Genomic DNA, 26,760 nt, shown 5'->3' with positions numbered 1-26,760 from the left:
AACCAGAGACTTTGTGGCTTGAAGATGAAAATGACCACTACAGGATAATGACTTTCACTGTCTACTGCCCTGGGAGTGGTAGGTCATCTCCAACACTATCCCATCAATGCTACATTTAATTCTTCTCGGGTTGTCATGGGCTTGGTTATTTTCAAAGTACACTCTCATTCTATTAGGCCTCATGCCTGCAACTAACTACAGAACAAGCAACAAGAATATAATTTTTGCCTCACGGTGTTTTCATTTCATGCTAACAACAGGACGTACACAAAGTCTCTGCCACTCCGGCAGATGCTGCATCTCACCTGGCGGGAGCTGAGATGCTACTAGAGAAGAGACGGCAGGCTGTCTGAGCACATGAAATGGTCTGTAAGAGTCTGTGGCTGTCCTAGATTCTCCCACGCCGACTTCACTGGGGGCTCTGAATCGCATATTAAGGGCAGTGAATGGCCTAGAGTATCTATCAAGAGTGATGTCAGTTAATTACTACCCCTGGGATTCAGCAATGAGTTGGTGCACTGTAAGTTAATGACTTCCAGGCATGATACTTGGCAATTCTACCATTATTATTTTGCAAGGAGACTTCAATGACTCTTCATGAAGCCAGCCAACCAGAATGTTGTTGATCTGCTGTTTGCTTGCCTGTTGCACGAGATATTGGTGAAACTCTCACTACCTATTTGTTGACCTTTCTTTCCCTTCATTCTCTCTCTCCCAGTATACACAGATGTGTCATTGTCTCCAAAGGAGACTTCACTCTTTAGCAAACAACATCAAGAAAAAGGCCACATCCCTTTCCAAATTACAATTCAGCCTTCTAAAGATGGATGTCGACAAGGCATTGATGAATTCAGACACAGCTTTGAGATTTCTCAAAGGGTTTGAGGATTTCCATTGTCAGACATGGCTATTGTGCTACGAAAATGACTCCCAGCTGAAAGAGTGAGAAAACATTTTAAAGGACAGCTCAACAGTATTAAAAAAAGCTGGATACCCTGGCACCCTGGGGGAAAAGCTGCTAACAAAGTTAGTGAGATGGGCTGGGACAACATTTGAGTGTCACAATAATTTCATTGCATAATCTTTGTCCTGCTTACCCCCAGCTCTCACCAAAGACAATGGAAGCATGGGGGTTTCAGTTCCTTGCAGGAGACAATCAGAGTCTTGCATCATCAAGTCCTTTTTATTTTTTCTACAAGATTATAAAAGACAGAAATGCATTCTTGACTGCAAACTAACATTCAAAATCTCACGAGAATAGATACCGCTCCCTTGGCCATCAAACTTTGGAGAGGACTCAAGATGACCGTGATGAATCTCATGGAGAAGCAAGCCCAAATAAACACAATTTGAATGAATAGAGAATGCAGTCATCCCATCAACAGATGAGCTTGGTTAGTCCTTGTCTCTGCAGCCCCTCCACGGTACTGTGTTACTGCTCAAACCATGTCAGATACAGCTTGCTAATGAAGCTGCCACACTGGGCCTTCAAGCCTCTTACCATTTTACAGATGGACTTGGCCTCCTCAGAAAACTTATGGGAGTACACCTCTTCTGTCTCCAGCACTCTTCTGTCCACTTCTTCCCTCTTCACCTTCTCTTTCCTCCCACGAAATGGTGATTGCCCAGCAATCATTTCATAAATGAGACAGCCTAGTCCCCAGTAGTCAGGGCTGAGTGTGTATCTCTGGTTGTTCAACACTTCTGGAGCTGTGGAGGAGAAAGATGTGCCTTGTGGAAATGCTTGATATTTACATAGGCAAAAAAAAAATTAAATTTCTAGAAGTTCCATTTTGGTGACTGAACACAGAGGCACAGAGAATGGTGGGTAAAATAGAAGAATACCTCCTGATTTCTGTTGATGGCATTACAGAAAATGCAGCATGCTACATGCCATGTTTTTTTCTCTACATGCTACATGCCACGTGCATGCTGTCTTCTGACTTCCTAACCAAGTCAGACCAATTAAAAACAAACACAAAAAGAAGTTGAAGCTAAGTATTAAGCAGAGGACTAATCTTAAGAGTCCTTCCAGATTTCTCTATTTAGGGGAGAAATGACATACAAACATATATCCCGTAAACAGCAGTCACATTTCTTCAAATGCAAATTCTGTCTTTTTGCTCAATTTATGACTTATTTCTTTCCCCCTTTAAAAAATACATTTATTTTGTGTTGCAACCATCCAGGGTGCTTTGGGCTTATAGTCACTGTCTTGCAGGCATCCTCACTTCCATACATGGGTACAAATGCACACATGCGTGCTCACAAGCACAGTCTTAGTGTGTGCACAAACTGAGATAACAAAATTTAGCAATGACAACTGATTTGCTTGCTTTCATTAAAGTCTCCGTATGGTGGAACAGTGGCTCGTATCAGCTAGTTTCTTTTTAGTCAAATAAGCATAAGCAATTTCTATTCCAAGAAATATGCCCACTCAGAGAATGCATGAAAATAATTACACTGAATTTAGAAAACAGATCTAGTTAAATCAGGGAGTGTGTTTTTTACCAATGACCATGGGTGCAGACTTACCCATTTTATCGTAAACATATAAATACATTTTAACTATTATACAAAGTTGCAACTAGAAAGAAACCTTTCTTTCAGCACATAACCCTCCTAAAATAAATCTACGCTAAAATGACTAGAATGCCAGTTGTTGTCTCCCCTTTTAATTTTCTTTGCTGGTTTAAGATTACAGACCAGTCTCATTAAGAGCCAGTGGTCCATCTTTCTGCCCACTTCTGACTCCATGAGCATGACTTCTTGGTGGGTTGCTGCAGGGAACTATGCCCAGCTGAATGTGAATCTTTCTTTATAATTTTTCTTAAGCTTATGTGGCAGAAAGATCTCCAAAACTCAAGTAATCTCAGCAAATTTTAAAAAAAAGAGCTACTGAAGACTTACCCATATATCCCACTGTTCCTACTCTTCCACGGATTGATTCACCCTCAGGGATTTTAACAGCTAGACCCAAATCAGATATTCTAATATGGCCTGGAAGGAAAAAAGAAATGAAACAACACAAAGCAGATATAATAACATGACCCAAAGTAGTCCAAAACCACAACTGTTGTCTTTGCTACAACACTCTTGCAATTTACTGTTCAGACATTCTAAGAAAAGAGTGTTCTGAATTGGAGTAGTTTCATTGATAAGGGAAAGAGGAATTAGTAAGGGCATTACAATGCAGTGAAATTAATTTTAACAGTGAGGCTATGGACTAGAGTGGATTGTGTTAGATATTTTAAAACCAACCAAAAAAAGGGCAACGAGAAACATGCTGCAGGGAAGTATCTTGAACTGATCGCAGGGGATGGATGGGCCGACATAATTCTGCAACTCTCTGATGGCTGAAGGAGCTACATCTGGTCGGTAAGGCAGCAGGAGATTTGATTACGGCTGCCTTCAGCAGCGAACAGGTACCTGGCTTTGCATAAAACGAGAGTTGGCTCCGCAAAGGCTGAAAGTCCTTTTGAAAACAGAGCGGGAAGCACAGATTTAGAAATCCCCGCTTCCTTTGTGTTCTGTCAGCCTTGCAACGATAAGGATGGGAAAACAATGAAAAAAGGCAGACGCCCCCAGCAAAGCTGTGCTCTTGATATCAGACCCTGCTGAGCAGCACTGCTGCTTTCTTCCACCCGTGCGGTGAGCTCCAGCACTTCACCCAACCCCATACAGGAGTATTAGTGTATGCTGAGCCTCTTAGTCACTTCGGAGCATTATTTGTCTTTGTGCAATATATATCCTAAAACTAACTTAATCTACTTTACTGTGAAAGCATCTCTGTAAAGCTCTGAGACTTACCATAATCATCTAGCAGGATATTTTCTGGCTTCAAATCTCTGAAAATGAAAGATAGTAGTTATTTGTATGAAGCTGGTTTTGATAACATAACCATACGACAGTGTGTGAGTGCATTTATTACTAGTAATAAACCAATTGAGTGTCAAGTCAAACAGCAAGGAACTCATGAAACCAATACAACTTTCTACAACTCACTTCACAGATAGACTGAAACCATATGTCTTTTTCTGAACTGGAGTCACATTTTTTCACTAAGCCAAGCTTTTAGTTCCTAATCCACTCTATAATGGACTCATCCATCTAGTCCTGCAAGCCCTGTAAACCAACCCCTATAGTCCTATGCTTTGTTAAATCTCTGCAACATTTTCTGTTATAAAATCTTTTGTTAAAAAAGAAAAATATTTTAAATTTTAAAATATTTTATTTGCATATGAAAATGGAAATAGCAATCTGTTGGGCTCAAATTTTCTATGCCTAGCATCTGACTCAGAACAAATACGTGAATGTGTGTACACGCATTTGTGCACATGTGTAATAGTTTCAGCGAGTTTGGAAAATGAGGGGCAGAGTAGGGAACGCTGTGCCCAGATTAAAATTCTTCCAACAAACATTTGTGAAACTCTACTGCCTATGTGGTTTGGAGCAACGCCATGAAAATTGGCAAGGTGGTCACTCTGATGTCAAAGATGTGCCTTTTACTGCTCCTCTGAAAAAAAAAAAAAATAAAAAAATTCCCAAATCTGGCCAAGATATAAACTTCTAAAAAAAATTAAAAAAATCTCAGTTTTCATATATTTAGCAGAACCTTGGCAGGTCATTCTTCTGAAAAGTTTGTCTGCACCAAACCCACCAGCTGCTGCTTCTAGGTGCTGCCCAGGCCAGCCCCACTCAAATCCCCTCGCTCGGCCAAGGCTGTTTTCCAGCCCCGCGGAGCTGAGCACAACTTTGCAGCCACGGCTGCCGTTCCTGGATGCGGTGGGCTGCTGTCGAGGGGGGAGCCGGGCAGGTTTCTGCCTGTCCTCCCCACACCGCCGAGCTAGAGCAGAGCAGGAACGAAGCCAACCTTCGTGGGATGGGTCCTGGAGGTGTCAGAGGGAAGACAGGGACGTGCTGGGCATGGAGCATCCCAGAAAGGGCCGTGCGATGGGAGCAGGCTGTGCTGGCTCAAGAGCCCGAATACGGCATCAGCGTGGCCGGGTGAGGCAGGAAAAAAAAGTATTGCTGCAATTCACAACATCGCGGCCTGACTTTTGTCTGATTGACTCCTACTGAAAGACAGCGCTTAGCCTGGTGCAAATCCAAGAAGCGCTTGGCCTCCGTCTTTTCTTAAGGCCTCCTTGCATTTGTGAACCAGCTTGATTCTGTTAGCTTCCCAGCAAGAGGCATTTCTTTTCAAAGAGCAAAGAGAGGGGGGCCTACAAGAGAAACCCTCGCACCGGGACATCAGTGCATCGCACAGAGTCTGTGCAGGAGCCTGCCCCGCGTTTCAAGCTGTACCACCTCAGTGTCATGAATTTTCCTGTGAATGGCGAGGGCCATTTTGTAGTTTTGACAATGCTGAGATTGAAACTTGAAAACTTGTCTCGTTTTTATTTATTATTTCAAGCAAGAACATAGAGCGCTGTGAACGATCTCCTCTTCTCGCTTGCTTCAGACCCTCTTGACCTCTCAAGATAAACTTCACCGGGTGCCCAGTGGTACCAAGCCTGCTTCTCAAATAAACAATACTGAAATATGTGACGGGCGGCTGCATGCTGGGGAGAAGCTGTGATTTTGTTTAACATACCACCGTGGGCTTTCCCTGCCTATCAGCAGAAGGTTTCCAATGCTGGAGCAACACGGTCAAGGGCATTTCCTAGTTATTTTTAAAAATTTATTCCTAATCCCTTAAGAAATACTTCCTTGAAGAACTCAGACTTCATTAGTTACTTCATCTTCCACTCCGGCAGTTATTAGTCCCACTTAAAGCTTTGTCATTTGTGGCCAAATGACAAGAATCCTGCATGCAAGTTGGGAAATGGCATCTTTGAATGAGAAAATGAGGGAGTCCACGAGGACTCTGAGAACAGCAGTTCGGTCCTTACAGTCCTCTGCGATTTAGGGCAATTAGAGCAGGCTTTTCTTCCCCACCAGACATCAGTTGTCATTTCTGTTTTCAGATTTCTGGTTCCTCGTGATCAAGGCTGGCTTCCTTTGCACGGCCAACACTTCCAAGTGCCGAGGAGGAATGGGATTCTTGTACTGAAATGTCTGGGAGAAATAAAACTCCCCGGTGGACACAGTTACATGTAAGGCTACTTCCCAACGGTACAGCTTCCTATATGTAAACTCGCCTTGCCTAAATGTACCGAAACATAAACTGTTGGCACTGCGCCCACGCTCGAAAGGCGATGGCGCGTTGTTTGGCTGTACAGGACAGCATAAACAACTCAATGACGGTGGACAAAGCTTTACTGTGTATTTGTGTAATGCCTAGGACAATGCGATCTTGATGCTGACTGGAGCTTCCTGGCACAGCTATAGTACATATATAAATAATTTTTATATATGTAAAAAAAAAAAAAACCAATAAAAATTATATACATATACTTATAAAAATATTTCAGGGAGAACCAGCAGCTTTTTATGCTTGCTTCCTATGAACAAGCATAATTACCTTTACTAACATGATGCAGTTGAGAAATGTAAGATAAGTGCCACGTTTGGCAGGGGAATTCTGAATCAGATAAATCTGACTGAGCCTGGTTGTTCTCTCAGGTCACATCCACAGCGTGCGTCACCGGCCCGTGAGATGGGGATGTATTTTCTGATGCTGTGATTTACTCAGAAGCATTTTGTTCATAGAAAATGAAATTAAGTCTGAGGAATAACTGTTTTGTGATGAATTATTCACCTTGAGAAAGCGGTAGCATTTAGGAGCTATATTTTATTGACCTATATAGCACTTCTCATGGGTCTCAAAACACACTGCGGTATTACAAATTAGGGGTCTCTGCAGATACTCCTAAAATACTGCTAGAAAATGTCACCTACAAGGATGTAATATCATTCATCACCAAAATGAATGTGCCACCTGAGGTGTAAACTAGCAGCTCTTTTAAGAGTAACATGAAAACAACTGCTTAAGGAAGTAGAATGCCATTTCTCTCAGAGCTACGTACTATTTTGAGTGGCCAGATCTAATTTGTTTTATTAGAAAGTGGCATTAGTATGGCATTTTACCAGCCATGTTATGAATGTACCAGTCATTTTCATCAATGAAATATGCTTGTGGTCTAGTACTTTTTAAAGAAACACTATAATACCTCCTAAAACTTTTTTGAATGTGGTACGGTGCTTTTTAAAGAAAAGGGAAAACACATCACTCATTTAATTTTTCAACTGACATTAAACACAAAATTCCATTTTGTTCCTTGGGAAAAAAAAATCTCCTCCTTGGGCCAGTGCCAACTAAATCAGCGTGTTATCTGTCTGCCCTCCTTATGCCAGCTAGCAAGATCTGAGTCACAGTGAGGCAACCAAGTGGCAGTTTGCTGGAGATCTCCTCCAAGGAACAATAATATCGTAATTTCTATGTATACAAGCATATGCATAATGTTTATTATACATGGGCATATCAGATGATTTAAAGTGTGGCTTCGTTTTTAAAAATAACATATTATTGTCTATTAATCATTGTCCTTGGAGGCTCTTTCATCAATCCACAGGACTTCTTCTGCTGTGAATGCCAGCAATAATGATTTCACAAGCTGGGATGATGAAGACAAACATTAAATGTTGTTTACAACTACATTGGTCATTGATTGAAAAAAAAAAAAATCCTCATGGAGTCACAAGAACTCTGTCTGCAATCACGCTGCTTATCCAGCAAGTAAACCCTATGATGCCTTGGGAAAGCACTTGCATAGAGCTGTCAACCAGACTGGGAGCTGAGAACTTGAAATCTGTCCTTCTCGAAGCTTGCTGCCTGTCACCATGCTAGGAGAGATGGTTTTTCCGCATCTGAGGTGGTACAGCCCCTAATGCAATGTAATCTAAATAATTAAAATAGAGGCTTGAATAAGATGATCTCCATTTCATACCAACTAGAAACTAGATTCCTTAATGAAATCCCTTTAAAAGAACTTTCATAATTTTTTCATGTTACCCAGTGCACGCTGAGGCAGGGTTTGGGGACCTTTGTGTTAGTTCTGTATAATTTAGACAGGAAGTATTTAGCAAAGCAACTGCTTCCTTCCATGATTACCGAATCATACTGAATTTGCACAGGGCTCTGCAAAATTTCAGCCAAAGCACTGAGGCATCTAAGCTGTACGGGGCCACAATGACCAGGGAGGATGCAGGCAATTCTTTTCTACGCAGAAAAGATGTCCTAAGACTCTAGAGAGTGCTTACCTGTACACAGTATTTTCTCTGTGTAGGTCTTCTAAGCCACAGAGAATCTCTGCTGCATAAAACAAAGCTCTTTCCTCCTCAAAGCCTGGGTTTCCCATGTTGTAGATGTGAAACTTCAGGTCGCCTCCATTCATTATGGTCAGAACTAAACACAGTGCATCCTTTGTTTCATAGGCATAGGCTAAATTGACCTAGGAAAACATTTGTAGCATAGTTGTGACAGTTCAGTTAGCTGCTAAGAAGAAAGCACTAACCTTCCATTAAAGATTTTTCTCTAGAAAAGGAAAAAAATACATTGACTGAATTTGATATGGGCCTTATTACAATAGCAAACACACATTTTAAAAGTACAGAGAAATCAGATGTTAGGATTTTATAGCTTAATTTGTTGAATCCAGCCTATTTATCATCAGAAACCCTGAAGGTTAATGCTCAGATAGCTTCACAGGCTGGACAAACGTACTAATTCCAGGCATACTTTTCCATGTAAGAGAAATCTTAATAATCAAGGGAATCTACACCGCCCGCTGCACTGTTTTGCTGGATAGCTGTCAAAAACCTATCATCTCAGCAGGTTCCCAAGAAGGCCCAGATAGCCCAGTCCCGTGGTGGTCAAACGGACCATCGCTGAGGCATGAAGGTCAGCAACACCCCTGGGAGGCTCTGGTGGGTGCCCCAGGAGCGATCAGACAAGCCAAAATATCACTTTTAAACACAGGCCAACGTCTTTGCTTCTGCCAGAGGTGAGTAAACATCTTGCATCTGTTGTATTCACAGTGTTTCCAAAAATAAGTGTAAAGAACACGACAGATGCTGAGATAACACCACCTTTTTTTCCCCCGTAAAATCTAAGGCAAGGTTTTAAAGAGACACAAGAGCTGGCACAACTCAGGAAAGCCCGACGTCAGGCAGACCAGCTCTGCGTCACTGGCTTGATGCTTCCACTACCAATCTCTTCTGATCTATCTGGGTTGAATCTCCTTCAGTCTCCTCCAAGCTCCTCTCTGCCAGGCGCTGGGAATTCAGGTAATCACGCTGGATAAAAATAGCTCAGCCTGATGCAGCCCTGATGCAAGTCAAGGCCTGTAAAATGCATCACGTTCCCGTGGCAGGAACAGGGACCTTGGCTGGTGCATTTCTCACAGATCAGAGACTAAAATGAGACTCGGCAAAGGTGCACGGAGCAGGACGAGACATCAGGTTCAACAGAAACAGTGCTCAGCAGGTGAGCAGGGAGCTGAGCGCTGGGGAGTTCAATACTCACTACGAACTGACTATTGACTTTTTCTAAAATCTGCTTTTCATTTAGTGCCATGGATTCGCCTTTCCTCTTTTTTATTCTCTTCTTCTCTAATCTCTTGCAGGCGTACATCTTCCCTGTCGCTCGGACTTGGCAAGCGCAGACCTGCGAATTAAAGAGAACAATTGCTGGGTAAATTGAAGCAAACACTATGTCTGGGCTGCTCTTCACTCCTCATGATCTGATCTGATTTAGTCCTTTTAAGGTTAGAGACGGCAGCGTAGCGAATAAAGCATAGGCGGGGGCAGCTGGGGAACAGACTACTGTTTCCAAACCTGCTGTGTAATATTGGTTTAATTATTTCACTTTCCTCCGCCTGCTTCCTATCCCACCTCCTTTTGTCTGTGCAGATTGTAATGTGCTCAGCTAAAGCCTGTCCGCGCCTCCTCTGACTCTGCTGCCTAGGCAGTGACCTCGAGCCATCAGTAAAATACAAATAAGGGTGTGACCCTAATTCCACCGTGAATGCAACAGTCGAATACAATATAATTCTCAAAAGTGTTCTTTTGAGATTACAGTGTCATGAGAGGCTAAGTAAAACTGTCAGCAATTAACGAAAAACAGCCTCTGTCACATCAGGCTCCTGTAACCTGCAGTGCCTGAGAAGTAAGAAACGCTCTTAACAGAAACTTTCAGAATTACTCACCTCCCCAAAGCCACCTTTCCCTAGTACCCTGTACTGCCGAAACGTGTTTTTCGTTACTGGTTGCCTAGAAGAAGAGGAAAAAAAACAATAAATAAAAAAAAGACATACTACATTTAATGCACTCTCTGTGATTTATTTATTTCAGAGCATACTTTTGAAAAGCAAAATAGATAAATATTATATAATCACATTACTTCAAGGTAATCATATTATATAATACAATATATAATGATGTAATTACATTACTTCAATACTATGTATGGCTTGAACTTTTCAATTCCAACATATTAGGCTGTAATAAAATACAACACATTAGTGAGTCATCAGTATAATTTCTGCTAGCGTCTTAGGACCAAGGAGGGTTCTGAATCTCCGTTATATAGCTTTGGCCTTTGTGAAGCAAAGAGGAGGCCCGAGAGCTTCCAACAAGATATTAATTCTCATGATATATACAAATTCTTTAAGGGTAGTGCTGGCCGAAGACTATTGCTTTGTTTGGTCTTCAAGATGAGACAAAGAGATCCAAAAAACTCAATCCACCAGAAAATATTTCTGGTGTCTCGACCTTAAACAAAACAGGAAACTGATGTGAAACAAGGAAAGAAACAATCCCGGGAACCAGAGAGGTGGGTTTCGGTGCCATTCGCAGGAGGGGAGAGCAGGGAGCCGAGCTCCAAGCCAGTCCGGCCCCACCGGGGGTACCAGCCTCCTGGGAGAGCATCACTGGCAAGAAGGCACAAAAGCATCTCTTTTCCTTTTAAGGGCCAAATTAAGGGGTAAATAAGTCTTTCTTTCTGAGGGCAGAGTGCTCCTTAATGATCACTAGACATGATCGCTCTCCGATCTCACAGGATTCCCACAAAATTCTGCTCTACCAAAATGGCTCCAGCCCTACATCTCACTTACACTTTGTTACCCTGAAAGTTTTATGATGTGGCAGAAGAAGAACTCTAGATTCAGAGAGATCCGATTTTGTATCCACCACTCCATCACCGAAGTTTACAATTATATTAGCAGTTGATATGAATATTCCTACGAGCTTTGTTTTCCTCTGGCGGGCGGCCAGCCGGCAGAGGGAGCGCAGTAACGTGGCTGTTCCCACAACAGGGATGATGAGGTTGATGACAATAAGGAAGAAATGTTAAAGTGAATCGTTTCATTTATGTTCATTGTTGTTTTTAAAAGTGGGGGAAGAAAAATACACAGAAAGCCAAAACTAGAAGAGGAAAAGATGCTATTTTCAGCCTTCTGTGAGGATACTGCAAATGCTATTGGGGTTAAAAGCAACAATTAGCAGTAATAACTACATGCTCAGCAATGTCCGTGGAATAAATGGACTGTATGACTCCTCCGTTGGAGCCAGCAGGCTGTCAGAAGGAGCCGTTGATCACTCCGTGCTACTAACATCTCTTTGCTAATCCTAAAAACAGTTCTCCCAGCTTCGTAAGCCAAGCATATCCCATAGCTTGTCACATTTGTTGGGGGAATGGAAAAAAAAAAATAAATCCACAAAGCATTTCAGAAAATTCCTTACCCCAAATGTGAAAATAGATAGGAAATAGCCTGGCTAGAGATGAATCAGCTGATGTTTTTTTAATTGAAATGGAAGAGTAAATGCTGGATTCAGTAAAGACGGCATGTGGAGCATGTCTTGGCATGAAATGGCTCTCCCCTCTGCCCACCGCTTCCCTTCCCTCTTGTGCAGCAGCTTTGTAGCTTTCCAGGGAGAGGAACTGGCACAGCTCCTTTGATGTCCGAGGCATCACGCTGATGCACACCGCTCATGGAGCTGGCCCTAACTCATCTGCCGTAATTAATTCCATTTGTGGAACCCGGGGCTTCCAACTCAAGGTCACTGTTACCCAGCAGTGTACATCTGTCGCAGCCCTCACTGACAAGGAGAAGGCAAAGGCCCCTTTCCTTGCAAATTAATACCCACTAAGGCTGCCTGGTTATTAAATGTGCTCAGAAAAGTCTAGCCAATAAATATGGTGCGAGGACCTATAGGCCATATTTTTGTCTGTTTACAGTGATTTAATAATAGTGATAACTGGTCCAGACGAAAAGTCACCATATTCAGAGCGTAGCCGAACAGGAAGACAACTGAAGTTTCTGAATGTACTTTAATCATGCCGAATGTGCCTAATGTACCTAATACCATTAAATGGCCAAACACTTGAGCCAACACTTTGGAAGCCAAAACTGGCTCCCTGGTGTTTTGGGGCGGATTTCTGTTTTATTCTTTACTTCCCTAGAGAGCAGCATCTGCTTCAGTCTTGCGTGGGTACGGTGTACACTGGATGTGTATCTTACGTTTAGCATTACAGCTGCACAAGGGTCGGTTATAAAAAAGTGCAATGTGTCCTTCAAGCTGTGCCGTGAGTAGCTCGTGGTGACAGGGTCTACAGAGAAATTGGCCACAGATATTTCCCAGATCACAGGAGATTTGGATTCCTTTTTTTTCATAGGCTTTACGTTTTTTCCTATTCACTTGCCATGCACCAGCATACTGTGAAAAAAAAGGTGCCCAAGCTGCTTGCTGGAGCATTTCACCTTCAGAAGTGCGATGTCCTTAAAGAGAGAAGGGAGCGGCTGAGGAGTATTTATGGGTGTAAGGACACTCACGGAGGATGAAAGAGCACTATCCATACCCCAGACACCAATGGCACTCGTTGGATGGTCACAGCCGGAGATTCAGCTCCTGGTTAAACTGAGTCTTATGCCAAAATAAACATGACTTTTCTATATGGCATCTTCCTGTGACCAAAGCCATTACCTCTTCTTGAACCTTCTAACAATGAAGACTTAAAAGCAAATGCTAAAATTAGGAAAACCTTCCTGGAGCTCTCTGGGAGAGCTTCCCTCGAGTACAGCTCAGGGAAATGGGGAATGAGTCTTGATGGACCTTCCTGAAGGAGAACAGTGGAAAGAGGGAGAGAATTGCTGCACAGAGAGGGCCATAAACTGCAAGCGTTAGGATGAGGCATTGGTAATGCTGAAGAAAGGCCAAATTGTCTTTATCTTGAAGGCAAGTGAAGCAAACATACTATCTCAGCTGTCAGATTTTGCGTGTGTTCTACAGACTTTGCATGGAAAGTGGAAATAAACCTTTTGTATGCATTTTTAATTAAGAAAAAAAAATAAATTGTGACACTTACCTTTCCAACCACTTCCACTGGAGAAACCTGTCGAAGTACATGCTGTTTAGGTATTCTTGGAATGGTTCCCCACTGAGGTGGTCAAGGACAGATCTATCTCAGATGAAAAGGATATATAAGCATTTTATAATCCTGAACTTGGAGCAAAAGAGAAACAAAACAAGAGGAGAAAATCCAGACTTTTTGTATGGTAGGATCATACTTCTACTTTATTTTGCACTTTATTTTACTCATGGTTTCAATCTAGGAACAAAGTGTTATGTTTGATGTATTTCTTAACAGGAGGCCTTATACAAGCTGAATAGTAGTATGTACTGGTTATGCTTGCTGAAAATTAACAGGGCGTCTCCCACTGGCTTCAATGGACTTTTACAAAGGCTGTTAGTCACCATACAACAAATGCCTTTGCTTCTGTTAGTAACTTAACACCCTCAGGAACTGAGCTCCAAAACTTTGGGGGATGTTTACATCTGGATTAAAAATTTGTGGCTGAAGCCCATTTCTGTCAAAAAGGGACCATCAGAGGAGTTACTTTCAGCAAAAAAATCAGTTTCAATTCCTGCTATACAGAAGAAGTAGTAACTGTGATTAAAGTCAAAGGGCTTTTCCTAACAGCTATGTGCTTTGTAGAGTAAAACAGAGGAAAGAAAGCCTGAACAGGGATGTGGATTTGTTTCTGGATCAAGAAAAGAATTCTGGGCTCATGCAGTGGTTGCAAAGTCTTCTGCATAACCAAAGGAATACAGGAATAATAAAGGCCAGTCTGCAAATGTGAGAAGTTGCTTGTGACAGGTAACAAGCAGCCAGAGACCAACAGACATCCCATAAGAAAGGCGAAGGGTTGAGAGTGAAGAAAAGATGGGCTAGCTGAGAGAGCTGCCTGAGATGGAGGCGGTCACAATCTTTCACAGAGGGTTGCTGACCTGCTGGTTTTGGTTCTTGCCTTGCTTACTGGGGCTACTGCATCCACCTCTGCTGGCAGCATTGGTGGGGACAAAACTTGGGTTTGGGTGAAAAATGCCCACAGGAAATGGGTGTTTCTGTCGTGGTATATACAGACACTTTTGTGTCTGTAGCTAAGGGTGTTTCAGGTATTTGAAGATATATAAGACACATTTCCAGACTTTGCTGGAGAAGGAAATCCTCTCTGAAGGACTACTCTAGTTTAGGAATGGATAATCTATGTTTTATCCTGGAGCAGTTCTAGACCTGAGCAAACAATTCACCAGGAATAACGTGTCTCCTCAGCTTAGCTCCTCCCTGTTCATGAGCTACTATTCATAAGTTTTTGGAATTTCTCAGCCGTTTGAGGTTTTTTTTTTTTTGTAATTCTTGCACCATCAGTTTGGAACAGGCAGGTAATTGCACACACTCAGTATTCATAAGTCAAATTGTTGTTGTCTTCATTAGCTTTGATTGGACACAGATCATACGGTTTCCCCTATGTGGATTCAGGCTTACAAAATAATAAAAAAAGTAAGTCTTAATGAGCTTTAACAAATGGCCAAATTCAAAGCCAAAATTATAGGGGAAACTGGAGGGGGGCAGGAGCAGACAGTCAAAATATTAAAGGTCAAAGCAGAAGTTAGAGTTATACATGCACTTCTCCCGCAGACTGATCTTATCTACGAAGACGTGTCTGAAACTCATCCCCATTCCTGCTCCTACAGGACAGCAGGCTTCATATTTGTATGTATGCCTCCGTTTTTTGGTCTGACTGTGAACTCTTCCAAAATTAACATTATTCAGTACATTTAGTAAATACCAACAGCAAGTTTTTAAAACTTCCTTTTGACCCCATTTCAGTCCATGTGAAATGATCAGCCTATTTATTAACAAGGTCTCAAACCTGGCTCATTTCTCTGTTTCAGTTGAGATGAAGGAATGGCTGTCGGTGAATACGAGCCTGAATTAAGTGGTGTCCAACGCCAGCCTATTCCATTCAGTTAATTAAAAGCTGCACGTATTTTAAAGAACAATAGCTGCCTTTCAGCAGTTGTTTGCTTTTTAGTTCCCCTCTCTGGCAACAACAAAGTGCATTTTAGAGGGAACTGTCAGCTTTCGAACCGATTTGAGAACTGGAAACAGGCATCAGGGGGGTTTGTGTTGAGCACAGCTCTGCCTTTGTCATTGGGACTGGCACACACAACTGGTGCAAGTTATACGAGCATCTCTACATGACACCAGGCCAATGCAAGGAAACTGGTTATGTTATAAGAGAAGGCCAGAAATAACCCACATCTCCTACCAACGCAAAGAATAACTGAAACCAGAAAAGGTCAATGAAATGAGTCAAAACAATGAATGACAGCGGAGCGAATTTTACAAATCCCCATTACATCATCCAGGGAAAACAAACCGTGCTCAGCCAGAAACCACATGGGCCAGCTTGCGATGATCCCTCCTTTTCATATTTTTATTGGTTTATGATCTACTGGAGTGAACGTACTCTGGTCAGTGTTTGCAAATGCAGATTGCATACCTGGAGCTTTAGAGCATAATAGCACAAATCGCCTCGCCGCTGCAAAAACTGATAAGCCTCTTCCCAGACAAAGGATGAAATAACGCACGTTCTTTTGAACGCCACAGACAGACAGAAAGCATTAAAGAAGCCCCATTCTCCGGGTGAAGATTTTCTGGAAAAGCCATGCAGAGCAAGTTTGCACATTCCTCTGTCTAAATGGACTGTATAGCCACTTAATTTTTATTCACTTTGAAACAGAGATGTTTTCTTTGGATACGTTATCATTGTAGCTCTTTTCACACAGCATGAAATCCATGGCTGGTTTACTTGGCTAGAACACTCTGTCAAATACCTGAAACACTAAGTGCCTGTGTGTAGTGTATATAATGGCATGGAAATATTTATTATATTTTGTTCAGATGAAATGACTTCACCGCTTGTCAGCTATGCCTGTAGGATTATGAACATAAGCCGAAGATACGTGCTTCAGGTTCAAATTGAAATGTCTCTCTCTACCTGACACATTCCTTACAAGCTGCTGACTGCAGCCCTGCGATCTTTGGGTATCGAGTTATACTTACTTTGTGCAGTGAGAGAATAGCTCTTTGCAGGGGCTGTTTTCGAGCTTCTCCTCTGTCTGCTGGATAAGATCTTGACTGACTTCGGGAACGCAGGCTGGAGACTGGGGAGAGAAGAGAGGGGCACATTATCTCTGTGGCGAGGTGCAGATTCTCCTTTCTTAATGTGTAAAAGACACATTCATTATTTATGCCCTGAGCTGCTTCCATTCAATTCCAGCGGTTGTGTAAAAGCAAAGGACCTTTACGTCAAACAGCAGTAAAATAGGATACCGTGGTAACTCGCTCCACATTCCACTCTATCCTCACATTGCTTTTCTGCCTTCTCCTGTACCTTCACCTCCTTGCCCAGCCTCATGAATATGCAGGACCCGCTCCTTGCCAATTCTTTGAACTGCTCCCTTGCATCCCATGAAAAATGTGCTGGCCTGAACTGTGTACAGGCCATTCTCTTAAACAAAAGAGAATTTGCCCAGTGTTTTCACTTCATTGATGATTCATTGTGCTGTCTGAAAAATCCATCTTTTCTTTTTTTTCTTTTTTTTTTTTTTTTTACCAGCAAAGGAAAACAAGAGCAGAGCATTGGTATTTATTGATTTATATATAAGTAATATAAAAAGATGCTCACAAAAGTGTCTGGACACCTTAATTCATCATTAGAAGGACAAAAATAATCCAGCAGTTTTAAAATAATCATTTCAAAAAGGAAGTCTGCCAACCGAGCACATAAACTCTTTTCATCCTTTCCTCCCTTTAGAGAGAATGTACATTCAGCCCCTTCAAAAAGCCCTTACCAAAGAGAGGTCTTTTGCAGTGTGCCTTGATGGTTAACCAGTTTAGGGCCTTTGGGGCTAATTATCTATAAAGACAGTTTTTAGGCAGTCTACATTCTTAGTCATTGACAGTATACTGTAGTTATATAAAAGAGTGTATATGCATGTGTGTGTGTGTGTGTATGTGAGTGCCTGTGTACACTTATTTATAGACATTTCTCCCATTCACATTAAAGCCCCTTTACATAACCAATCGGATTTGGGTATTTTCAATAAACCCCGCCACAGATGACAAAATCCTCTTTCCTTGCCGAAGCCTTACACCCTCGGTAAGGTTCCCCATCCATGGCCATGACCACCAGATGTGCTGAGTGGGTGGGTCGCAGAGCATCATCACTCATTCCTGGCCAGATGTTCTCATTAACTCACCCTTAGTTGGGGAAATCCTGGCAAGCACTGAAATGCCTTGCAGGCAGAGTTCAAAAACACTGGGAATGAGGACAGAGGAAGGGGCAGAGGTGGAGCCACAGAAAATCTCCAGCATGGTGAAAGCTGAATTAGGTCTTTTATCTTTTCCTTCCCGCTTCTGAAATGTGAATATGATCCTGGTTGTGACATGAAAAAGTAAGTTTGTTCCACCTGAATGTTTTTAAATGGGAACATGGTTTACAGAACTGTCTGTGCATGCTGCGTAATGCAGTTTCACTATTCAACCTTGACACACAATCTGCAGAACATGCTGGATATCTTTGACCTCACTGAAGTATTTCCTCATTTCCTCCATATCCTCCATTTCCTCAGCAAAAGGTATCTAGGGAACACCCACTTTTAATTGCAGAGTATATTGCTAATACTTTAGAAGTCTCACAGTTTCTTGAGAGGTAAATGAGCCCCCACATTATCATCTAAAAGATTAAGAGTCTGAGACAAAGCCAGATTTTCTCAGCTTGTGTGGCCACTGAGGTTGGCAGGAACTGAGAACTGTAGAACAAGTCTCAGTAAATCGGACAACTTACAGAATTCTTCACTGTAGATGCCCATGACTAAATCTAAGTCCCCAGTTTTAGTTCAAGAGAATAAGTAGAGGCAAGAGTGAAGCAGTGAAAGAAGGAGGAAAAAACCTCAAAAGTCCTGTTATCCAGTCCTACAGCTGCTGCATTGAAACTACTGGGGAAAAAGAGGGAAAGATTAAAAAAAAAAGGCTTTTAAAGGAATATTCAGATAGGAACTAAAGCCTAATGATCAGCAGTATTTCAGTTGATTTCAGCTAGGAACCATATGAATTAATGCCTGTACTTTACAATTTTCATACTCAATGGGGTGTGTACACAAGCTCATCGGCAGCCCAAAACTTGTACATGGCTGCGTGAGTCCACTGCTCGGACACCTGGTTATCTTGAACATCTCTCTGATTTATAGGGTACAGAAACACCACTGAACTCCATAGTCTTTGTACTGCTGTCAGTCAGGTGTCTTCTGATGTGAATGCAGGTTGCACTTCAGTAAAAGTGATACTAGGGCCTCTAATTGAAGTTACTACTAATTAAATCTAGAACTTGTTCTACATTTCTCGACCATGATTGGGATCCAAAAGCTAAGTATTAAAGCCCATAATTAGTAATTTAGACCAAGTGACCTGATTCTTATTCATGCCAGGCAACTTCATTTCCCATTGGGGATTCATTTCCCAATGGGAGGTAAGCTGCCTTGAGGTTAGTGTTGAAGGTCATGCCCATGATGCATTATTACAATAATAATTCCATCAAATTTTGTCTGAGATCAAAGCACATTTAAAAAAAATAATGAGCTAACTCTTTTTCATAAAGAAGAAGTGAAATTCTTAAAGGGAAAGGGGAGAAGAATGAGCAAAAGAAACTGTAAGACAATGTGGGAAGTATTTAAAAATGGCACAAAGTGTGATTCCTCTCTCCAAGTTTGTGGGAGATATACAGTCAACACTTGGTTTTTCAAAACCACTCACTGCTGACCTTCGAGTCTTTGCTTCCTCTGAACGAATCGAGAGCAAGCTAACAATATCAAGGTAGGTAAAGACATAAATACACTAATATCCTGTACGTGGACTAAAGCCTCACAGTGTAGTGCAAGCACTTTACTAGACCACTTCATTTTCTATAACAAAAAACCCACTTTTTTTTTCACAAGCTGATCGTTTCCAAAGGTTTTGTAGGCCCAGCAAAACATTTGGTGCCATTATGCAGCCCTTCATCGTGTTCAGGGCAGAGCAGCTGCACCACATGTATGGGAGAAGCCTACCCAACCCTTTCCAACTCTGCATACAGTTCTAGGGAGTCTTTGTATGATCCTTCTTGAGATTTTCCTTGAGACTTCATTGTTCCCGCTGCTCCCATGAAATAACCACGACTGCCATTTTCCTGTTTGAATCTGTGCATATCTACAGCCTTCAAATGTTCAAAGCAAGCCAGAAACAATTACAAGCCAAAACCCAACCCACTAACCTACTTTTGCTCCCCTGGAGAACAATTAGGTAGCACAGGTTGTGAGTGCAAGAAAGCATTTGGATCCCAAGAGTGAAAGCTTCCAAAGGTAACACTTTGGCCACTTACAGAAGAAAAAGTTTCTTCTTCCCTGGAGAGGTGCAAAAGATTTCTGCAGCCCCGATGAAATGGTTAGTAACACGATTCTCCCACTGCATTATGGGTAATGGCTGTAAAAGCAAATTCTGCTTTTACGGGGGAACAGAGACACCTCTTCCAACATGTTAAATGTCCTGTGGCAGCTAGGAGAACTGTACCCTATGATTAAGACCATTGTATCTGAGCGTGTGACAAAGAATATTCTGCTAACTCTTCACAAACACCTGCAGAAACCTGTTACGTTTTCTTGTATTCAAAACAAAATGCTGGGTAGTTTTAACAAGTACAGTCCTATACTTCCTCTAATGGCTATTCTGTTTCCTGAAGGCAAAGAAAGTGATTCTTGATCTCACTTATGATAAAGTAAATCAGAAATGATGTCAGTCAAGTCAACAGAGTAACACTAGGGTAAAGCTGATGGAACCGAAACCAGATTCGTGGCCCGAGACTCTGGCAGCACAAAAGTGCTTAAATTGATCCAATAACAGAAATTTTTCTCATATCATTATCCTTTTTGACCAGTTTAATAAAAGGCCAAAAGTCCAAACTACTTTCACCAGGTTTTAATCAAAATTTCCTATCTATCATCTCCTGTATCTTCTCATTTATGGCCAGAAACTGAAAACCTTTGTATAAATATTTTGTTATTTGTAAAACAACATCTCAGTTTTATGATGCCCTCTTTATTTTTTTAAGAAAAGAACGCAACTAGGAATTGGATTAGTGATTATCTGAGAAACAAGAAAAGGATATTCAGTTACTTCTGACTGCCATTAACACACTCTGGGAAAAAAGTCTCCATTTCTAATTGTTGGTTTTTTCTAATTTAAAAGACAAAAGAGATCCTCCCAGCTGCTCTTCTGTTTCAGTAAGTGGCATGAAAACAGCTGAGATGTCACACACTTGTTCAAGGTTAGTTGTGTTCATGTCCACAAAAATTCAGAGATCGCTGTTCCTTCCAAATTAAGCCTCTGGGCTTGCAAGACACTTTTGCTGAGAGGTTGATTGCGGCTTCTCCCCCTTCCTCTCCTGTTCACTAGGACGCAACTGCTGATAAACAGCACGGTGGCCAGGTTTGAAGCTGGATGCAATATCACCCATAAATACCAGGTTCTTGGTGGGAGCTCAGAGCATCGCAAGCCGAACGCAACCTGCTCTTTCCTGCACTACCACAGTTGTCCCCGGCAGCCTGAATGCCAGGAGACCCGTGCCAGGCAGCCGTGCCCGCGCTGCATCTGGTATTGCCCGTGTCCCAGCACTCGGCACCTCGCTGAAGTACAGAAAAGAAGAGAAATATGATTCTGATCAGATGAAAGCTTCCAGGCTATAACTCCCCATTATCTGTTATTTTGAATGTCATGTTGCATCATCATACTATAAAATGTAAACTCTCCTTTTTTGACAACTCTGTCAGTTTTGCTACAGGCTACTTCACTCAGCCCTTCAAGACACAGTATTTGTTGACCTTCACTGAACAGGATAGCAAACAAATAAGCCTTCTCATAAAATCATCTCTGTATGTTTGCCATGGTACTTACACCATTTCTCTGACGGTGTTTCCACTGTGACTGTGTGGAGGACACCTGACCTTTTATCGAACTGTCAGCTAATCAAATTCTTTATAAAACAAGCTGCAAAGCCAGCAGTACCACCGGAGGCATTCAGAAGATCTTCTCTGATAATTTTACTTTTTCATTAAAACATGTTATTTGTCCTAATTTGCCTTAAGACAGAATTTCCAAACATTTAAAATCTATGACTTCGGTCAAGATGTAGTACACTATAGGTGTTGCCTCCAAGTCTGTGGAAGCGAAAGCAGGCAGCTAGCAGAGATTTGCAACTTGAGTGAGCAAAAGCGTTTTCCTGACAACGCAGCAGCTGGAGTTAGCCTTTCTGAAACTGGGGTGGGGTGAGCAGCAGGTGTCTCTGCGTAACCAACTCCGATTATTTCCACTAGCTGTACGGAGCCCAGAGCAGATGCATACACAACACAAACCTGCATGTGCAGAGTTGGTTTATTGTGCTCAACGCTGCTGTTTCTGGGGGAAAAAGTGCCCAGACGACAAAAGGAACTGAGAGAGATGTGCTGAGACTCCAGTTAGAGACACGTATCCAGCTGGGGTCACCACCATCTGAGAAAGCTATAGAAAGCTGATGAGAGCTCCAAGTGTCTGGAGGGCTGAGAAACATACTTGGGGAAAAAAATGCTGAAGAGAAGCATTGAGGAACTAGATTTGTTTAGTCTGGAAAAGTAAGGGTGAAACATGATAAAGGTCTTTTAATAAAGCAATGTTTTTAATAAAGAGGGCAGGGATCAACTATTCTGCATGTTCTGCTCTACACTGGGGGAAAGATGCGAAGGAATCCACTTAAGTGGATATCAAGGCTTTTTTTCTAATTTTTCACACAGAGAAGCACAAGAACAGGCATATGAATATTGTGGAATCTCTTCTCAGAGGTCTTTCAGACCTCTGAGGGCAGACAGACATCTGTTGATGATCTAAGTGTATTTGATCTCTGTTCAGTGCAAGAGGCCCTTGAGCCCTCTTCCAGTCCTTTGTACCAACGATTTTGAAAAAACACTGGACTCCTCTGTAAAACACGGGCACATGGTGTGGCCCCAAGAACAGATGAAGAGGAGAGTTTGTATGCTGAATGCTCACCAGAGGAAACCTGGAGCTCTGAGCAAAGGAATAAGTATCTTCCTTGCAAATGAACACTCTTGCTTCTAAGATACTTGTCTCAATCGTCATTGTCTCCTGCAAAAAAGAAATAGCTTGCAGAACCCTGAACTTCAGATCAGAAGAAGGGATAGCATTGACTTTGGTCCGACTGGCTTTGCAAGAAACAGAGCGGGTCCGTAGTCCAGAGGTAATTGGTTATCCTTACACAGTGTGTTTCATCTAAGAACCTCGAAATACTAAAGCGCATGATTAAGTCTTCATGAGCTAGGTGGCAATCTCTTGATGTTTTACAGAACAGTGAACAGGGAGGTTAAGAGTTCATGTTTTGCAGAAGAGTTGATCATCATCTGTGACTGAAATCAAAGAAGTCTCACTGAGATAAATGAAAGCTAGAGATGCTCAGATTCCCCAAATCAGTCCATTTGTAGCTTGCAATTAGTGAATAAGGAACAGGAACCTAGAAATACATTATAGGCTTTCATTATATGCCAACTCTTGCCAGTGGATATGAGTCATCACGGTATCTTAAAGCATGACTGTTCATCACTACAAAAATTCTATGAACCAGAAAGATACCACACTCTTTAGATTGAATAGACTTCATGCAAACTTTTGTCATAAACACAACTGCTTTCCTGGCAAGTTTCAGACATGCAGCCATGGTTCTGAAACATGATGAGTTATTTTAAAAGCCACTTGCATAAAATAAATAATGTGCAGCATATGTTATGTCTCAGGTTATGAAAACATTCCACAACAAACTAGCTTCAAACAATTAAAAATGTTTCAGTCAATGGACAAAAGTTCAAGCCATAACTTTTTTTGAGCTGTCTCCGGTTCCAAGCACTTCTGTCTTAATGATATGTGTATTTTCAAATGTTGACAGCAATTTTCCACATATAATCTATTTGCAAATCTCCGCACAGATTGCTACTAGTAGAGACCTCAAAACTATGAAAGAAACAAGCTAAAATGAACTTTGGTGTGAGATGGTGCATGATGGGATGAGAAGAGCTCATACACAAAACCCTAGAAATACTGGCTTCATCCAGCTATTACGTTGCTGCATTTGATTTGCACTCACATGGCCGTGACCCAAGACCAACAACGGAGCGCAATGGTTTGTGTCAAGGATGGGACATCTGCCACATGCAATGCCACTTCTGCTGTTGCTTTTGTAGACTCGCATTGTTCTCCAGATGTTTGAGGAAGGCTCAGCTAACAGGGGCAGCGGTTACCAGGACAGGTAGCGATGGTATGACAATCAGGGGTGACTGTCCTCAGTCCTTTGAGGCAAAAACTCATAAGGAGTCATGAGGAGGACTGTAATTAGAGAAGTTACAAGAAAAACGGGAGGCTAGGTAGATATAGATACATAGATATATTAGATATATTGGATATATAGATATATAGATATATAAAGATATATTTCCAAGTCACGCTGGAAGGTGCAAAATCAAGGAAAGACAAGTTTATGTGCTCAGGTAATGTGTATTATCAAACAGGAAAGGAAATGGAAGGCAAAACAGAGGCCATGAAATTGTCCTCCAAGGCTGATCTGCTACTTGTGGCTAGAGATTCACCCCAAGAACTGGCCCAGGGTATCTGTTCTGGGGTCGGCACTGCTGCCCTCGGAGCAGGTACACGCCAGCGCACGGCACAGCCGGGGCTCTGTTTGCCCAACCATGGGGAGATGCCTGGAGCCGCTTTGGGTGACTCTGGTGACGCTTTTGGGTGACTTTTGGGTGACACCACCACCTCTCCACTTTGGGCAGGGGCAGGCCAATGCCAGTTGAGCTACAGCCCGGGAAGTCCTGAGCATGCAGCTGGTGACCGACGGAGGGGAAGTGTGAAGGGGCTGACGGTGAGAATCATAGAATCATTTAGGTTGGAAAAGACCTTTAAGATCATCGAGTCCAGCTGAGGAATGCAGAGGAAAGCAATGGAGGAGGACATAGAGTGTCTTGGTGGTACTTTGATTTTGGGAAGTTTGGGTTAGTTTCAACCTGGTGAGGGAAAGGTTCCCAGCACCGTCAGCACACGCAGTCTCCTGATGCTTTTTGGTGTTATGCGCAAAAATGTCGGAACATTCTTTTTTCTTGCCCTGTGTCTGATCTTGTCAGTTCAGCTTTAGCTGTGTATGTAGTAAACAGCCAATTCTACATCAGGAGCAGCTGCAACACTTCTTGTAATCAACTTCTGCATTTTCTTTTTATTTTTTTTCCTACCACAAAGTCATCTGGGTCTGCATGAGGCAAACCAGTAAAGCACAAAGCTTCATAATTCCAGGATATTTGCTTTGAGATGACAGATGTAGGAATTGGCAGTGAGGTGGACGAGGAGCACGGAGAGCAGCTGTGTTATTAGCAGCAATTTATCTACTACGACAGCGTGTAGACATTATACCTGGGAATGGGGGCCCGTAATGCCAGGCACTACATACACGTGTCATGAGAGCTAAAGCTTCCGAAGCAAACCAATCTCACTAGCCCTGGAAGTGGGAACGGGGACCAAACGCAGGAAATACCTCACCCAGGATTACAGAGTGGGTCAATGAGAGAGAAGAAAATTGAACCCAATGCTTTTCTCTAATCAAATGGTATTTTCAGCACTGAGGGCAGAATCACTTGCAGGTAGCTAAATGAAGCAAATCAGCAGTGCCTATCAACTGTAGGGTTTGTTTTGTAGCTGCAAGCTGATCTGGAGTCACGATGAATCTCTTTTCCCTCATATTCTACTAAACTATCAAAACATGTGTAGACACCCAGAAAAATACAATGGCTGAAGATAACAGAGCCCTCAGCAAACAGCTGAACTATGCTCTGCCTGGAGGGGTTGTACTAATCCATCACAAAAGGCAGCACTAACCACCTCAGTTCACGAACTCATGTACTGCAGTAGACCTGATGCAGCTTCAGGCTGACTCGCTTGCTCCAGACTTGCTGGGCTGTCTCGTGGGCCTCGACAAGCCTACTGGTAGGAAAAGGCTAAGTTTCTTCTCTGGGTTTCCAGCATCCTTCCTCTTCGGTGCCGGGCTACAAGTTGTAGTCCTGAACTATGCCCTTTCTTGGAGAAACTTAGCAACCGCTGAGGTTTCCTTTCTGACAAGTGCATAGCAAGTATACGAAGCATTTTTCATGCTAATCGGCAACAGGGTCTGCTATCTAGCTATACCTTGTTTTTCCTGTTCTCAGAAGACCTTTTTGTAGCTGCTTTTTTTCTAGAAATCCTGTTTCTGTTCCTGATAGTGGCAAACAAGCAACTGCCATGCAAATAGTGTGAATCAAAAGGTCTCCTACATAAAGCAATTTGATCCAAAGTGTGGTTTCCTTGGAATCTTGAATTATTTGATTCAGAGAAATTTGGGGGTGTAACAACAACATGAGTTTTGGAGCAACAAAGGAAGATAAAAGATTGCCTAGATCAAGAAGGAGAAATTTCTTCCTGGCTCCTACAGATGACCAGAGGAAATCTTAAACACTCAAAGCCCCATAGATAGTAGTTTTGAAATAACAATTGTCCCATGCGGCAAAATTTAGTTGTTTCATCAGCTTCTTTTGCAAGTCCAGTGAATCAGCTACAGACTTTATACTCTTCAATTAAATAGAAACACTCACCGCAATCCCGACCAGCTATGGGGTTTTTGGTACAGCTTAGTTTAAGAACCTAAACTGATCACTAGAGAAGACATGCTTGTGACTTTAATTAGTGAGAAACTGGGCCTCACAAGAAGTGCTTGGCAAGGTATTTTTCAGTATCTTTAAACCCTAGTCCTTCCCCACCCATACTTTTTAAATAATTCTTTGGAAACCTGCTCACAGAGGTTTCTTTAACACAGAAACAAATTTTCTCTCTTTTCTGTAGACACATAGGTTTATTGGTGTAGAGGTGCTCATAAACGTGCCAGCTGAAATTGTTTTATATAAACTTGCTTTAAAGCGGGGGAAGGGAAAGTATGTTTTACTTGTTGTTGCCTTTTTTTCTGCTGTAAAAGCATTTTGCACAGATTAGAGGATGAAAACACAGGTGAAATAAGCAGTACCAGTAGCTGTCAGCAGGATGAGCAGGGTAGCTGAAAAAACAGAATAGAAGAGAAGGCTAATGCCAACCAGAATTTTCTCGCTACCCAAAAGGTAGGCTACTCGCACAATCCTTGGAATTTGTCGTGTAACCTCCTTTTGCTAGCAGCTGAGCCATTGCCATAGTGCATTACTACAAGCAGCTAGATGTTTGATAAAGCATTTTGGTAAGGAACGGTATTCTCACCATTGCATCAACAAAGATGGCAGGACAATTTTGAAAGCTTCTGTCATAAGAAAGTTTCTTCTCTCGTCACA

General features: G+C 42.1%; 1 protein-coding gene across 2 annotated transcripts in view; it reads right to left on the bottom strand.

Moving 5' to 3' along the window:
* Positions 1-26,760, bottom strand: part of GRK5 (G protein-coupled receptor kinase 5) — a 161,175-nt gene that overhangs the window by 11,903 nt on the left and 122,512 nt on the right. Inside the window, exons 5-12 of one of the 2 annotated variants that reach the window (XM_049810454.1) lie at positions 16,355-16,455; positions 13,310-13,402; positions 10,152-10,215; positions 9,470-9,610; positions 8,206-8,396; positions 3,811-3,848; positions 2,911-3,000; positions 1,502-1,710 (exon numbers count right to left, since the gene is read on the bottom strand). In XM_049810454.1, the coding sequence (XP_049666411.1) occupies positions 1,502-1,710; positions 2,911-3,000; positions 3,811-3,848; positions 8,206-8,396; positions 9,470-9,610; positions 10,152-10,215; positions 13,310-13,402; positions 16,355-16,455 (927 nt within the window). Of the gene's footprint in view, positions 1-1,501; positions 1,711-2,910; positions 3,001-3,810; positions 3,849-8,205; positions 8,397-9,469; positions 9,611-10,151; positions 10,216-13,309; positions 13,407-16,354; positions 16,456-26,760 lie in introns of those variants that run through there. The other variant, XM_049810455.1, reaches the window with a different exon arrangement.

Source organism: Accipiter gentilis, chromosome 9 (genome assembly GCF_929443795.1).
Source record: "Accipiter gentilis chromosome 9, bAccGen1.1, whole genome shotgun sequence".
In the NCBI taxonomy this organism is placed as follows: Eukaryota; Metazoa; Chordata; class Aves; order Accipitriformes; family Accipitridae; genus Astur; species Astur gentilis.
Note: the sequence above shows the minus strand (reverse complement) of the source record. Positions and strands in the feature narration are given on the sequence as shown.